The sequence below is a fragment of the Aricia agestis genome, chromosome 18 (genome assembly GCF_905147365.1).
Source record: "Aricia agestis chromosome 18, ilAriAges1.1, whole genome shotgun sequence".
Classification (NCBI taxonomy): Eukaryota; Metazoa; Arthropoda; class Insecta; order Lepidoptera; family Lycaenidae; genus Aricia; species Aricia agestis.
In genome coordinates, this window is record NC_056423.1 from 1,926,211 (window position 1) to 1,941,901 (window position 15,691).

Consider the following 15,691-nt stretch of genomic DNA (forward strand, 5'->3'; position numbering starts at 1 on the left):
GGGACTGCATAAAAATATTGTAATAACAAATGTGAGACGCGTAAAACGGGGTGGAATTATTGTATGCGATAATAACGTGAGATTTTTGGATCAAAGTATAACTCGCATATTTTCTCGCGTAAAATGGTTTTCACATCAGTAAGTATTTTAAACACAAACTGGTAACAGCGTTATGTGACTTATGGCCTGTTTCACCGCTCCCTGATAAGGTGCCCGATAGGGTTATTTGGCAGATTTTCCGTATGGAAAATTTTGAAAAATTTTGCTCAATTTCTTTTCTCAAAGAAAAATTTTGAGAAAAGAAATTGAGTATTCAATCTGTCAAATTAAGTGGTGGATAGCCTTATCAGGAAGCGGTGAAACAGGCCCTTAGTGTTTAGATTTCCGCTTATGTGATCAAAAACAGTAACGAAAAGTCAAAAGCATTTATATGTACATGGGAGAGCCATGCTTCGGCACGAATGGGCCGGCTCGACCGGAGAAATACCACGTTCTCACAGAAAACAGGCGTGAAACAGCGCTTGCGCTGTATTTCGCCGTGTGAGTGAGTTTACCGGAGGCCCAATTCCCTTATCCTATCCTCCCCTATTCCCTTCCCTTCCCATTTCTACCCTCCTCTTTTACCCTATACCCTCTAAAAAGGCCGGTAACGCACCTGCAGCTCTTCTGATGCTGCGAGTGTCCATGGGCGACGGAAGTTGCTTTCCATCAGGTGACCCGTTTGCTCGTTTGCCCCCTTATTTCATTAAAAGAAAAAAAAAAGCAGTAGGCGACATTACAACATAATATTAATGAAAGTAAACGTTGCTTGCAATTTTGTTGGGCTAAAATTGTTTAATTACATCAGACAATCCATTGTTTAAATCGGTTCAAAAGTTGAGGCGTAAAAAGGTAGCAGACATACAAACTTTCCCATTACTAATATCGTTGAATATAATTACAATAAACAAAGTACCTACAAATTCTGTGAGCTCAAAAACCTGGCGAGCATCTTAGGGTTAACAGAAGTTACAAAAAACCCTACCAATTTACGTAGGGGTGGCCCTTACGTGTTTTTTATATCCATACACTTAATTCACCCCCGTATTAATGTAATCTGGCCTATAAAAACGATATAAATTTAACATTTTTTATAACCGAGAGCGTTTCCTACCAGTTGTTAAGCGGGTGGAATTGAAAGATTTGTTTTGATATGTTTCCTTATATCATCACTTAGTAGGTATACTTATGGATATATTATACGACTTTTATGCATATAATAACAGTGTGTGATTCTGTAAAGAAAAATTATTACTTATACTATTCTTTGTCGACTTAAAAAAATCCAAAATTGCCCAGTTTTCATTTATGTTAGCAGTTAGTCTATATCAGCGTCAGAACTAAATATGTGCTAAATTTCAAAAGTATGTATGTTTTTATGTTTGTATTCACATATCTCCTGAACTACAAGTCCGTTAACTTAGAGAATACTGCAAGTTTAAATCAGTTCAGTTCTTTTTGAGATGGAAAATTTTGAAGACGGTTGTTTACACTTTGAAAAAAAGGCGAGTAGGTATTATAGTCTGGCATAAAAGTGAAGAAATTAAAAAGTGGCAACATCGTATTCATCCCTTTTTTCTTAGATTGATTTGAAAGGGACGACACTACGATATTGCCACTTTTTAATTTCTTCACTTTACTCGTAATGCCAGACTATACTGTAGATTCGTAGACAATAGAAAGTAAACTGTAGATTATTATAGTACTAGGTAGTTTACGTACCTAGATTGTAAGGAAAAATGTTGGTTTTAACGTTACTCAAGATTAAAGAGTAAAAGCTTTTTAAAGCTCCGTATAAATTATAATACTGCTAATTAAGCTTATTAAAGAGCAATTATTATTGATTTAGTCCTTACGAATAATTACGATCATAGTTTACACTATACACTCGAATATTTCTAAGAAACTTTTAAATAAAAAAATATTATAAGAAAATAAGTTTTCTAATCTAATTATAAATAAAATGGCATTATAAAAAAAAGTTATTTTTAATTATGACTGTATGGGCAACACTCCCTTTGCCTGTCCCGACCGGGACGAATTAAAAAAAAATCATTTTGGCGTTACAGGGTACACCATTAAACCAGCAAAACATAATTTGAAATAAAAACATCTCGAAGACACCCCCTTATCTACGTTATAAAAATGCACGTTATAATTTTTATTATTCCCTTTAAAGATACTCGAGATTCCGACATTTTGTTTTAACATTCGAAATTTAAAAAGCGCGGAATAAAACGCGCGTAAAAATGTTTGAAAGTTTTTTTTTTTTATAACCGAACACGAACACGGGATGAGAAGAGATCTTCGGATTCAGCCTATAATAAATTTGAGATAGCATTATGTTGTTTTTATTATTAACGACCTCCTACAACATGATATTAAAATTTTATTACGGGTAATCGCTAAATCTCGTTATTGTTCTATGAATATAAAGAGAAAAATGATATAAAAATAAATTAAATTTTTAAATTTGGCGTAGCAATTTAAATGAAGACTTAAGAGTCTTAACTCTTAAGACGTAGGACGTTTAAGATTTATATATACTAGTGTAATTATTGTTTTCATTACACCTGCATTATATCTCCGGAACTACAAGTCCGGTAAAATTGTATGTCCAATAAAATTGTATGTTGTGGCAACACATACATCTCTCATGAAAAAAGTGAACTTAAACGTTTATTTTTTAAATAAACACTTTAGATTTTTAAGGCCTTTCTCATTGATGGTCTTAATTTATGACACTTAAATGCCATTCCAGCGACACCGGAACCAATCATATTTACAACTAAATGGGTCATAAAATTAAACAGTCAAAAATAAAACACGTTGAAGTATTAGTGTAAAGTATGCGAGCTTTGTGGGGTTAAAAAAGTTTATTTTATTTTTTGATGTAATATTTAAAAATTACGACCATAGTTATAAGGCTTTTGTATAATAATACAGATAATATAATATATTGGGACCAACAAACAAACGTTGGTGGTTCTTACCATTATTGTCATAACAATTTTAATTATGTACAACCCTAATTAAATTAAGAAATTTAAAAACAACCTCTGATTCAAAAAAGTTAAGTACTTAAGCCTGAGCGGGCTGATGATAATTAACTATAGCTAAGAACACGCTCGATAATGTCAGCTTTCAAACAAAAACATCTAGATCAAAATCGGTTCACCAGGTCCAAAAGACAGACTAACAGACACGTCAACTTTAAAACACCCCGTTTTTGGCGGGGGTTAAGAGGCTACACCAGGGGCTAGAGAAATGAAAAAAAGTACTTGTAATATCTATTATAGCTTAACTCTTACCTGAAGCCTATACCACAGAACGCGATAGAGACAACTGCAGAAAATCAACGATTCGTTGTCCCCTGATTCCTTCTCCAAAACTTAAGAGGATACCACAGCAGCTAGAGAAATAAAAAAAAAGTACGTGTAATATCTATAGCTGTCTCCCTTACCTCAAGCCTATACCGCAGAACGCGATAGAGACAACTGCAGAAAATCCAGAAAATCAACGATTCGTTGTCCCCTGATTCCTTCTCCAAAACTTAACCGATTTAAGTACTTTTTTCATTAAAGATTAAAAAAAGGCTTGAGCTGTGTTCCTATGTTTTGCTTTTTTTGTATAATCTATCCAAATCTGTTTTCTGGACGTTTGAACACAGTGGAAAATCTAGCCATTTTTTTGGGTTTTTGAACGTTTATATCTTATTTAATAATTAAATTATGAAAAAAAAGAAAACATAGGGACATTGTATTAGTGGCCGTAGATATTCAGGAAAAAAATTATAACTCTACTAGCATTATCCAGGGAGGAAACAGGGGACAACGTTTGTATGGAAAAAATGGCGGTGTGGAATCCTCTTAACCGATTTAGATACTTTTTTCATTAAAGATAAAAGAAAGACTTGAGCTGTGTTCCTATGTTTTATATTTTTTTGTATAATCTAGCCAAATCTGTTTTCTGGATGTTTGAACACAGCGGAAAATCAGGCCATTTTTTTGGGTTTTTGAACGTTCATATCTTATTTAATAATTAAATTATGAAAAAAAAGAAAACATAGGGACATTGTATTAGTGGCCCTAGATATTCAGGAAAAAAATTATAACTCTACTAGCATTATCCAGGGAACAGGGGACAACGTTTGTATGGAAAAAAGGGCGGTATGGACTCCTCTTAAAAATAAGAAAATATATTCAATACTACTAAAGTGGCAATAATAATCCCTCACGAGACAAAATATTTAACTAAGTATAGTAATTATGTATTAACTTTGCATCACTTCAAGTATTGCATATCGTTAATCGTACAAATTCGAAACAAATAAACATAGAAGGTAAAGGAGTATGTTTTAAAATGTATGGAGTCTGGTCCAAATTTCCACCACTAACGAGACCGATATATTTAAATTGTCAACTAAATACTTAATCATTATAACCAGACCGCAATCGAAAATACCCTGTCAGTGAAAGGTTATGACTGAATGAAAATTCGTGTTTTTTACCATTTTGTGTGAAAATATTCTAGATGTAATAAAAATGTTTTGAGTTTGGTGCAAATGTCCACAACCAATAACACTTACGTAATGGTCCGCTAAATAAGGATTCATTATAAATAGTCCGCAACCAAAAATAACCTGTACTTAAGTAAAAAGTTATGACAGAATGAAAAAGTTTTCTACTATTTTATTCCATAAAATAGTATTAATGGATCATCCATTGCACTTTTTAACTACTCAATTTATGTAATGTCATGTCGCTTGGCATATCTTATTAGGTTTTTACTGAAATACTTAGATGATTATGAATATTAATATTTTCACTCAAAAAATATTTTGCATACGGTCATAACTTTTTACTGACAGCTTATTTTTAATTTGTCTAATAATGAAAGTTATATAATATAATATTTAAAGGACAATAAGTCAATATGGGTCTCGTTAGTGGTGGAAATTTGGACCACTATAATATTCATTCTCCTAAATTGGAACACGGAACAATGATTTGATGAAATATATTTAATTCTTTATGAAGCCAGAAATTACAACAAAATCAAATATCGAATTTTTTCGTCAATCTTTACCACAGATTACTAAATAGTCGTATTTACAGCCTACGCGACGCGTGCGCACGCTAACGACACGACTTTACGACGAGGCGATAAAGAAGACTCATTACATCATTTAGTGCTAATTGTCGTTTTTACTGCCATATAAAAATTATTGTAGTTCACATTTACTACTAAATCAAGTCTCTTTGTTTTTATAAGTGATGTGCCAGTTGAAATATTATTAACAATTATGCTTAAATAAGAAATAATCTAATTTACTAAAGAAGACTCTGTCACTAATAAACAGCATTTAAAACGAAAGATCTTACGTCTAGAATACAGTTTACCAATAATTTAATTGTGTGCTGGAAAAAATGTCCTGTATCAATAAAGATTATGCTTAGGGGGGTTATTCACAAAATCGAGTCATAACATTGTTATTATAGTATAAATAGTTATGATATTCGCGACTTACTGCGGGCAGGCGATTAGCCGAAATCCTTATGACTTGACCGTAAACAATTCACGTAAAAAAAACAATAAAAAAATATAGATTCCCGCGCAAATATGAAAAAAGAATAACTCAAGTTTTTATTGTGACAGCAGCGGCCTGACATTTATAGTGATGCGACACGCGTCGATACGAGTCGATGTTTTTTATGATCTTATTTAATTTATTTGTTCGATCGTAAACGTCGTGATGGAGCATCGATGCTTGCGTTTTGAGATTATTATTTGTTGCCCACGCGGCTTTTAACGAGCTTGTTACTTTGACCACGTGTTATTTTGTAACGGCTATCACTTATTCCGGGTTTTTTTGTTTGTTGCTTAAAGTATTCTCCTGAGTTAGAAGTAATAAAATTTGTTGTATACTTATTTGTTAATAATAATGAAAATTAATAATTATAATAGACTTTAAAATCAGTATTAAAATATTATACTTCTAATGCGTCTTTTAAAAAGACAATATATCAGAACCAATTTCTGTATACAACTGAACCTTGTGGTTTTTACTACATACTATAATTTTAATTGAATTCTCTTGTAAATGTCATATTTAAGTCGTAAGATTTCATCTGCAACCGCGCTGTAAGTGCAGTTTTAAGATTTCGCAATAAAGCTCACTGATATCAATTTATTGAAGTATAAATTGACTTTGTATTTCAATCTTACGTGTATATTAGTTGTATACAGTTAGGTATATAATACTTTATATGAGTGTTTACTTAAATATTATATCCTTTTAGTAACAAAAATTTTGCGCTCCGTGAAACTCAATGTCTGTCATGTGAGTTATGACATCTTTTAATATACCAGAACAAGCAGACCTTATATTGTTATATTTGCTGTCTAAATTCATATAGGTTTAAGCGTACGAAAAACATTTTTTACACAACCACAATATCATTGCTATACGATAGTTATTTCTACTCTACTTCTAAGTACTCATAGCTTTTCTATTTCATAAGCAGTTAGTAATAAAACTTTGAATATAAAATGAACGGTAAACAGACAACATTGTGAAATTCAATTTTCTCCAACTGTCAACTATAAACGGCTATCTTGATGCACCTCTTTAAACGATGAGATATTTTATCGATTTCAAATGTCTGCTGTTTGCTGACATTATGCTTGGATTATACTTAGATTAAAAGTCTACGAAGCTTCCACCAACGTTCAATATATATTATCGAGAATATCAGTAATATTAGAACTATTAGCTATTTTAACTACACCTTTTAGTAGTAAATTGTAAACTTATTAAGCATGCCTTTTTGAATACCGTCTCGTGTTTTATATCGTGTCATATTATAAAAAATTAATTTCAATTTGTGATGAATTCTGATCTTATTGAACTCTTTGTCTGCTTAATAACACATAATACTGTACCGAGCCTTTGATTCCAAATGCAAAATTAATATTTCGAAATCCGAACAAACATCGTTCCTCTTACGAAGCGGAAAAAGTATTGCGAAATTAAATCTAACTCATTTCGCGACTCCTTTCATAAAACCTCCTTTCTTATGCGACTGTAAATAACCTGCCTGCTTTACACATCTAAAAGCGAGCGTATTTCAAGGCTATAGAGTCGGTTTTTCAAGTAATATTTTTTTTAAGTAGCGGGATCGGTATCGAGTGAAAATTATCCGCCCCAATCTCTTTGAACCGATTTGTAGATGTCGCTTTGTTCCACTTCAAAGGTATTTTTACGCGCTTTATTATTACGCTCGCGTAACTCCGGATTTGCATTGTAATATTTATGTTTACATTTCATTATAAATAATATTACTTTTACGATGCATTGTTATTAGAATTTTTAAATATTAGATAGGTAGTGTTTTATAAATGAAGCCAAAATGTAAAAATGTTAATTTATGAATATATTTTTATAAAATCTAAATATTGTGATTTATGATTATCGATAGGTCATCACTATCAACGGTGACTTTGGCAAATCTGACTTCTTGTCATATTTTACTATTGGTTATAAACATAGACTTAATATATGGTTATAAATTATAATATTATAATCTATACATATAATGTTTCAAATCTATTGTATTCTATAGCAATCTCGTAAATTTTCATTGTATCGTCACCAAATTGAAAAACACAGTCGCCAAAATTAACATTGAAAATGTGCATGCCAAATTAGTTTTTTTTGTAAATTGGCCTTATTTTGCAATGGTAAGAAAACGTCCACCGATTGCATAATTTATCTTATCTCGTACTGATTTCGCGATCTAATTTACTTTTTTATTTACTTCTTAAAATGCAAATATATTGATACTGTTGCTCCCTCTCTTTCCCTCACAATGCTTCTATCCCTCTCCCTCTCAACTTTTTTTGTGGGGTGGGTTCTGGTGAATTATAGGTCGCTTTCAATTTTGCTAAGACGAAATTAGGTATAATAAAATTATACAGCTCACCGAAGATTCGCACAGTGATATTGTGTAAGAGGATTTTTATATTTCTAATTTATACTGGGGTCTTTTGTACCTGTGGGTAATCTCTTTAAATTGGTGCCTCGACAATGGTGCCATCTGTCAAAGTTGGGGTAAAATTGTCAGTGAATGCGGTTAGATAGGTTCTGATTATTTGTTGTGTTGCTACTTTATAATTATTGGAGAAATAGGTGAGATTATGAGAATAAATCGAAAAGCGTATCTATCTCTCTGTATCTGATGTCTCAAATGTTGCAGCGATATAAATGTTTTTTTTATAAAACTGTACGGTCCCCTAGCGTTGAACGGGTTTTAGGTACAATTAAAGTGAATTGTAACAAAAAAAATCTATCGCTCAGTTTCAGAGCTTTTTGATTTTTTAAGTTAATCACTAGTGAATACACTAGTGCTTGTAATTTTCTAACGGCATAACTCTCAATTGAATCTGTTGAATAGATAAACTGCCGAGTCAAAAACCTTCAGAATCTGGGAGTGATTCCACTTATGGTTTCGGGAATGAACTAGGAAAGATCAACAAACTTTCACGCTAAAACCAAAACTCGAGTCCAGTCATGACCAATCTAACTCGATTTGTAAATTAAACAATAAATTTAGTTGGGCTAACCGCCCTTTACGAGGAGATAAAACGTTAGGAATTAGAAACTTTATAGTGCTGGCTTTACAATCTGATTAAACACCACGAAAGTCATCAAGCATTAGGTGGTTGCTTTTGCTTTATCGCAATTAAATTAAAAAAGAAGAAAAAAATCACTTGGTGCTAAGTGTAAATTACAACAGCTGTGGTAATTTACACTTAGCACCAAGTGATTTTTTTTCTGTTAATCTTCTGTTACAGAAGAGTTTGTTTATAGACCTCAAATTAAAAAAAAAAAACGTTAAAGGCATAAATGTGAAATATTATTTACAATCCGAATCCGACGCAAAATGTTTCCTCAAAAAAAACCTCTGGAAATGCCAAATCTAATATTATGAAACAGCAAAAAAGACTTCCAATATTCCAAAATACATTGTATTACAAAACCAATAAAACGGTATTGACTGGGAATCGAATCGTAACACATGCGGAACCCCCCACCCCCCACAAATAAAAGCACCATTTAAATTATCTTTACAATAAAACAGTCAAGTGTATCACTCACTCGAATGGACAATTTAGACTATACGACTGTTTAACGACACGATTTTATGTTTATTTTGTTCTCTACACTTTTATGTGCTGAAACCTGAAAACTGAGTTTAAAACAAGACTTTTTAATATAAATGTTAGAAATTTATTTGGAAAATCGTAGAACTTTTAATATAATTTATGTTACACCAAATGTTTCATATTAGTTTTTCTCTGGTAATAGCTTGCTTGCTTTTTTTACAATTTTATTTTGACTTCCAATCTTTTCTAACGTTATTTTCCTTAATAAAACTAGTTAAAAGTCATAATTAACACATTTACTTAATATTAATATTTATAACGAAACTTAATATTTATGTAATTTATTACTCAGAAGTCAGAACGCCTTTATTATTCTTATTACATCGTAGTCGTATCGTAGCAGCTAAACGTCTGCGAAACTCACGTATAAAGTTTACGAGGGCATTGTTTTATTAATATCTATAAAAAGTGCTTCCAAGTAAAGCGTTTTAGTTAGAAATACTCTTATAGCGCTGCTGTTATAGAGTTAAGTTTATTGCTCGCGAAATGTATTACAATACAACTGTATTCGTCTACTATACAATCATCATCACTGTTGTTGTGGCAAAATCTTTTTGTCATAATAGCTCGACCACTTCTTCTTCTTATAGCCTCCTTTCCAGCTTCACTTCGAAGGTGTTTCGGATCATTTTGACATTGACGTAGATGGTGCTATTTTATTATTGCCATTAGGCCATGGTATACTTTTAAACCTGGTTACTTGAAAACGTAAAACTTGGTTACTTCTTACTAGGCTAGTTAGAGTTACTTTGAGTGAAGTTACAAGAAAGAAGATAAGATAGTTTTTATTGCAACAAAATAGGCTTCTAAAAATAAATCCCTTAAGACCTAAGTAATAAATTATTTATTCTTACCCTACAATAATAATAATAATAAAATTCCTCCTTTCCAGACAGACGCGGCACCTCCTGAGCGGTACGACGAGAAGACAGAATCTTCTCTTCTCTCCTCCATCATTCCAGACAAGCTCTCCGGATCCATATGCACAGCAGTCCTCTTCATGGTGGGCTGGAAACTATTTTGTAATAAACGGTGAATAATAATGTACATAAAATGCCATAATTCGCCTGAGCGTGCCAGAATAATAAATATTATTCCCAAGTACGCCGCTGTAAAATAATTATTATAAGTGACAATGTAATCGTATTTTAATTTTTAAATTCGTTAAACGATTTAACGAATTGTAAAAAGAATTTTATGTATGCAAAGATATTTTATTATTTTTCATACTGCTATGTAATTGGTAAACATTTTTTTTGCAAATTTTATTTAGTTATTAGTATTGGTGGACTTAGTAATAATTCTAAGGATGTTTTGGCTTTGCTATTCAAATTATTGTAAAAAACATCTTTGAGTTTTTACTCTGAAAAGTAAATTATGATTTTGTACTACATCTATGCGAATATTAATTACAACAATTGTAAAATTTTCTTCCTAATATAAAAAGTGTATCCTAAAATATTATCACGTTGGCTAAATAAATAAAAAAGTAAGACACTTTGAAAATTAACGCACAAAATTATAATATTATAATGTTACATAATATAAAAACTATTTAAATTAAAAGTAGCTCGTTATGCAAAAATATACAAATGATGTAGACATGTCCCAGCCATCTAGTAGAATTAGCCCGTCAGCTTGATGCCTAGATCGTTCATGAGTTTCATAAAAACTGTCAAAATAATTAAGAACCACTAAAAATATTTAGCAGCTGCTAAGTTAATTTTATTATTCTAGTGAAGTAACGTCAAGAAATATTTGAAATGGCGACTAATCTTCAAAAAAGTGAAAATGTTTATGATATGCTCCTAATATGTATTTACTATTTAGTTAACGGGTCTAGGTGTCTAGAAAAAAAGTAGTACGCTTTTCAAATGTGTGAATGGGTTGAGGCAGTTGGCTAGCTGATTCAACTGGATGTCTGTGACGGACATAATATTAATCTACAAAACTCTGCTTTTGGTGTTGTATTGAAATATAACATTTTTGATAAAGTGAAGTCCACTAGGCTCTACAAAAGACATGGTGGACTTAATTATTTGCATCTTCACTATTTATTACATTCCGTAAAAAGTAGCGGTCTCTCATACTATTATAATGTAGGAAAATATTAATAAACTAAACTTTAAAAAATCCGGATCATAAAAAAACGGCTAAGAATTTATTTAAAAATAAAAATGGTGTCCCCAGAAATTGTTCCAAAGAGAGCAGCCTAAAATTTATCATCGTTTGATCTCATTATATTATTTTTGTAATGGAAAAGTTTTATTTTTTTATTCTTAGTATAGACTTTTTTGGTAAAGGGCTCATAACCTGAGAACATTAAACGAAAATAGCTTAATTTAGCCCAAAAAGTCACAAAAACTTAACGGAAAATAAAAAAGTGGGACTACGTGATTTTACGATGTTTCTGTTTTAAAAAAAAGAAGCTACGAATAATTAGATTTTGTACTTATTTATTGTTTTGTTGATTAAGACCGTAGTAATTGTTTAATTACATTTTACTACGTGTTTCTAAAAAAACACGTCCATTGAGAAAAAAACCTACTTAAAACCAAAAAACTTTTTTCACTATCACTACCGACGGATCTCATATTTTTTTTATTTAAATGTACATTCAAACCAAAAAAAAAACTCAATGGAATGAGCCAAGAGCCAAGCTTGGATTATCAAAAAAGTCTCTAGATTTTAATTTCAAACTCACATAAGATCTTTAGTTCTAAGCTGTAATCAAATTGTAAATAAAGTATTTTTTATTGGTTACATCAATAATGTAACTAAAAATAGGTTAATTGTTCTTTTTTTGGCTTCATATAATGTAAACGGCAAAATGTAAATTATTATCTAGAGTTTCATTTTTCTTGCTGATTTTTTTTGTTAACTTATTATTATCTTTTGTCCCGTCTATTCGCTTTTTAAATTTTTATATTGATACTAGTTAAAATTATCTAATATATTATAAGAGTCCGTAAAAATATGGGACTCGTTACCGCTAATTTTGCAGTTACTTTTTGTTGACAATAGGTATTATACTTAGTTACAGCTAGATTTGTGTAGATAGTATTTAAGATTTTGAGGCTTTTACGTTGTGATGTTTTCATCGGCTCTATTTTTTTGATTTTCTACATGTTTTTGTATTTCTAACACTTTTTTTCACAATTTTTGACTAGCTATTCAAAAAATTAAAAACGTCATATTTGCTGAGCTGATGATTTTTACGGGATCAATGATAAGGGAACAAGTTTAGTTGGCATGTAGCTATAATTAGTTTTATTTTTAGTTATTAAATGAAAAGAAAATATACAGAAGGATGTGTTCAAATGTGATATGTAGGTATTTGTTTAAGAATGATTAAATAGAAAAAAGTTTTCGTAATGATCTCTAAAAAACTCTTACATGCTTTTGTAGATTCTTTGTAAAATTAACGTTTTTTTTTTTCGCTTTTCTCCAAATATTATTAATAATACGTTTTTTTGCAGTAAATTATATTTTTTTACACTTGAATCTAAGTAAAAAAGCATGGTGGGAGTTTTGTAAATACATTGAAATTGGTATGCTTATTGCTCTCTTATAATTGTAGAAAATTTCTAAAATTTCCACGAAATATAATAATACTATTAACAACTAAAATATTGTATAGATGTTATGAGAATGTGCAAACGAAACTTGAGTTACTTTCAGAAACTTCACGCACATGGGCGTACCCAGGATTTTAGGGTTAGTCGGTCTAAAAATCATGAAAATAGATCAATCTGACTGAAAATATATTTTGTTTCCAACACTTCATTTTGCGCAGAGTAGGTAACACGTTTTTAATTCCCACTTGCCAGGAAAATTGACGTTTATTTTATCTTCCAGGGCTGCCCCCCCTGCCCCTACCTGGGTACACCCATGTTCACGCAAGTTACTAAAAATAATGTTATTAAAAAATAAACTATTGCCTGAAATATTGTGAAGAATGATTATTTTTCTATAAAATATTTTTTTCATCTAGTCACAGTGAATTTGTGCATTCTCATAATATAAAAAATATGCTTTTGCTGAAACATATAGTAATCTTTGTAATATTGAATTCTAAGCAATATTAATGTAATTATTTTTAGTCTTAATATCTCATTACCAAGTCTAAATTATTTTCAAAGTCAATTACTATAAGATTGGCAGACTTGTAATTATTTGCGTTACGGTATAGATTTAACGGCCTGTATATTTATAAAAATATTTAGCTTAAAAATATATTTTGTAAATTAGTTTACGGTTTATTTTTTTAGAATTATACCAACTTTGTGTAAGAATGTAGCGGTCAACTGCCATTTTTATGTTTTATACTCTTTATTTAAAAATAATAATATAATTTTTTTATAAATAAAAGTTGAGTTTTTATTTTTTTTAACCCTGGACACGTTTTTAAAACAATTCAAACAGTTGAATTTGGAACTTGAAATCGGACTTTGGAATTCTTAGTAAAACATATTAGACGGGCTTTCATTGGCTTAGGCTGCGTTTCCACCCGAGATGAGCTAAGTTGTGTTGCGAGGAATGTGTTTTAAATGAACCAATAGAATCGTTGCGCTGAACTTAGTCAGGCAAATGTAGCGTTTCTATTGGTTCTTAAAAACACATTCCTCGCAACGCAGCTTAGCTCAGCTCTGGTGGAAACGCAGCCTTATAGTGCCTAGAAACAAAGACGAGCATTGGTTCTAAACCTATTACAACAGCAAGTTGTAAAACAACAGAGTAAAGTGCTAGTAAGTTAAAAACAGTTGAAAGTGGCTAACCCTAAAACTATTATCTAAAGTTTAAATTCTAACCCATATCTCATACAGTCACCCACCTGAGTTTAATGTGCTCACTTACAAATAAAGCTCTCTTCGGCGAACACAATTTAAGTTGGATGGATAATACTTTAGAACTGAGGCACATATTTAAGTTGGAACGATGTAATAAAGAGTTCTTAAAAGAACTTTCTTTTCTATTACAATTACCGGCTTACATTATTTTAATCCAGTAATCCAATCCAGTTTTTTGTTTAATGAAATAAGGGGGCAAACGAGCAAACGGGTCACCTGATGGAAAGCAACTTCCGTCGCCCATGGACACTCGCAGCATCAGAAGAGCCTTAGGTGCGTTGCCGGCCTTATGGAATAGGGTAATAGGGGAGGGTAGGGATGGGAAGGGAAGGGAATAGGGGAGGGTAGGGAAGGGATTAGGGTAGGGGATTGGGCCTCCGGTAAACTCACTCACTCGGCAAAACACAGCGCAAGTGCTGTTTCACGCCCGTTTTCTGTGAGAACGTGGTATTTCTCCGGTCGAGCCGGCCCATTCGTGCCGAAGCATGGCTCTCCCACGTATAAATTGCTACTGGCAAAATGTAAACGGGCACTGGATGCACTGGATTGCATCCATACCCGTAATCAGTACCCGTACACATTGTTCCAGTAACAATCCAGCGCTGGATTGGATTACTGGATTGGAATAATTCCCCTAAGCTCCCTATAATACAAGATGGTAATTCTACCACGTCTTAATATTACGTATAATTATATCACACACATACACAAAACGGTTGATTATTATTGCCTATTAATCCATGATGGGACATCACAGTATCTTTAGGAGTCATACATTTTTTTTTTCAACATAACTTCTTAAAAAATTTAATATTTTTAAAAAGAGGAATAAAAAAAAACAAATAAAAAACCAACCCTAAAATGCACAACCGTGCAAAATTCGACCGGAGAGCTAAAAAATACTCCAAAAAAATGGCGCCCAAAAATAATTTATTTAAATCACATCCGTCATCCGATCGACAATACGATCCATCAAAAAACCAATCGTCAATCCGACACCCGTAACTATGTCACAATGCGTGCATTTTTGCATATGCAATCCATGCACTATTAGTTGGAAAAAGTATTTATTTGAAAGTCAAATTCGTATTTCCATATAGACAAGATTGATTCGATAATTTCGGGGTCCCGATTTTTACGTAATGTCAAATTTGAATGTCATTTGTTTGGATTTTCGCATATTGCGAGTTGCTACTTGCGTAGTCGCGTAGTAGGGTTGTACAGGGTGATAATTTATTACCTTTAGAGACTTTGAGATTTGATTATTTACACTAGGTACAGTGGAAACTCGATTATCCGGCCATCGGTGATACGCATTCGCGATAGTCCGGACTATCGTCGGAAAATGTTTAACTTAGAATTTCCTAATAAACATTAATTTTCTGTGTTATTTTTAACAAAGACGAGATATGTTATTTACTTATTTATGTACTAAACATATGAACCGAATCCGCTTTTCTACCCCTACTACCTCGATTCTCGTAGACTGGGACTGTAAAGTCACTGTTAATTGAAAAAAATATAAAATGGCAAGGCTGGAAATGAAATATTAAAAATAGGCATTTTCCGCCGTG

General features: G+C 31.9%; 1 protein-coding gene across 1 annotated transcript in view; it reads left to right on the forward strand.

The window, feature by feature from the left end:
- The window catches only part of LOC121736000, a 125,168-nt gene extending 114,652 nt beyond the window's left edge, over positions 1-10,516 (forward strand). The window contains exon 3 of the mRNA XM_042127016.1: positions 10,160-10,516. Coding sequence (XP_041982950.1) covers positions 10,160-10,303 — 144 coding nt within the window. The 3' untranslated portion in view covers positions 10,304-10,516. The remainder of the gene's footprint in view (positions 1-10,159) is intronic.
- Positions 10,517-15,691: the final 5,175 nt, after the last annotated feature.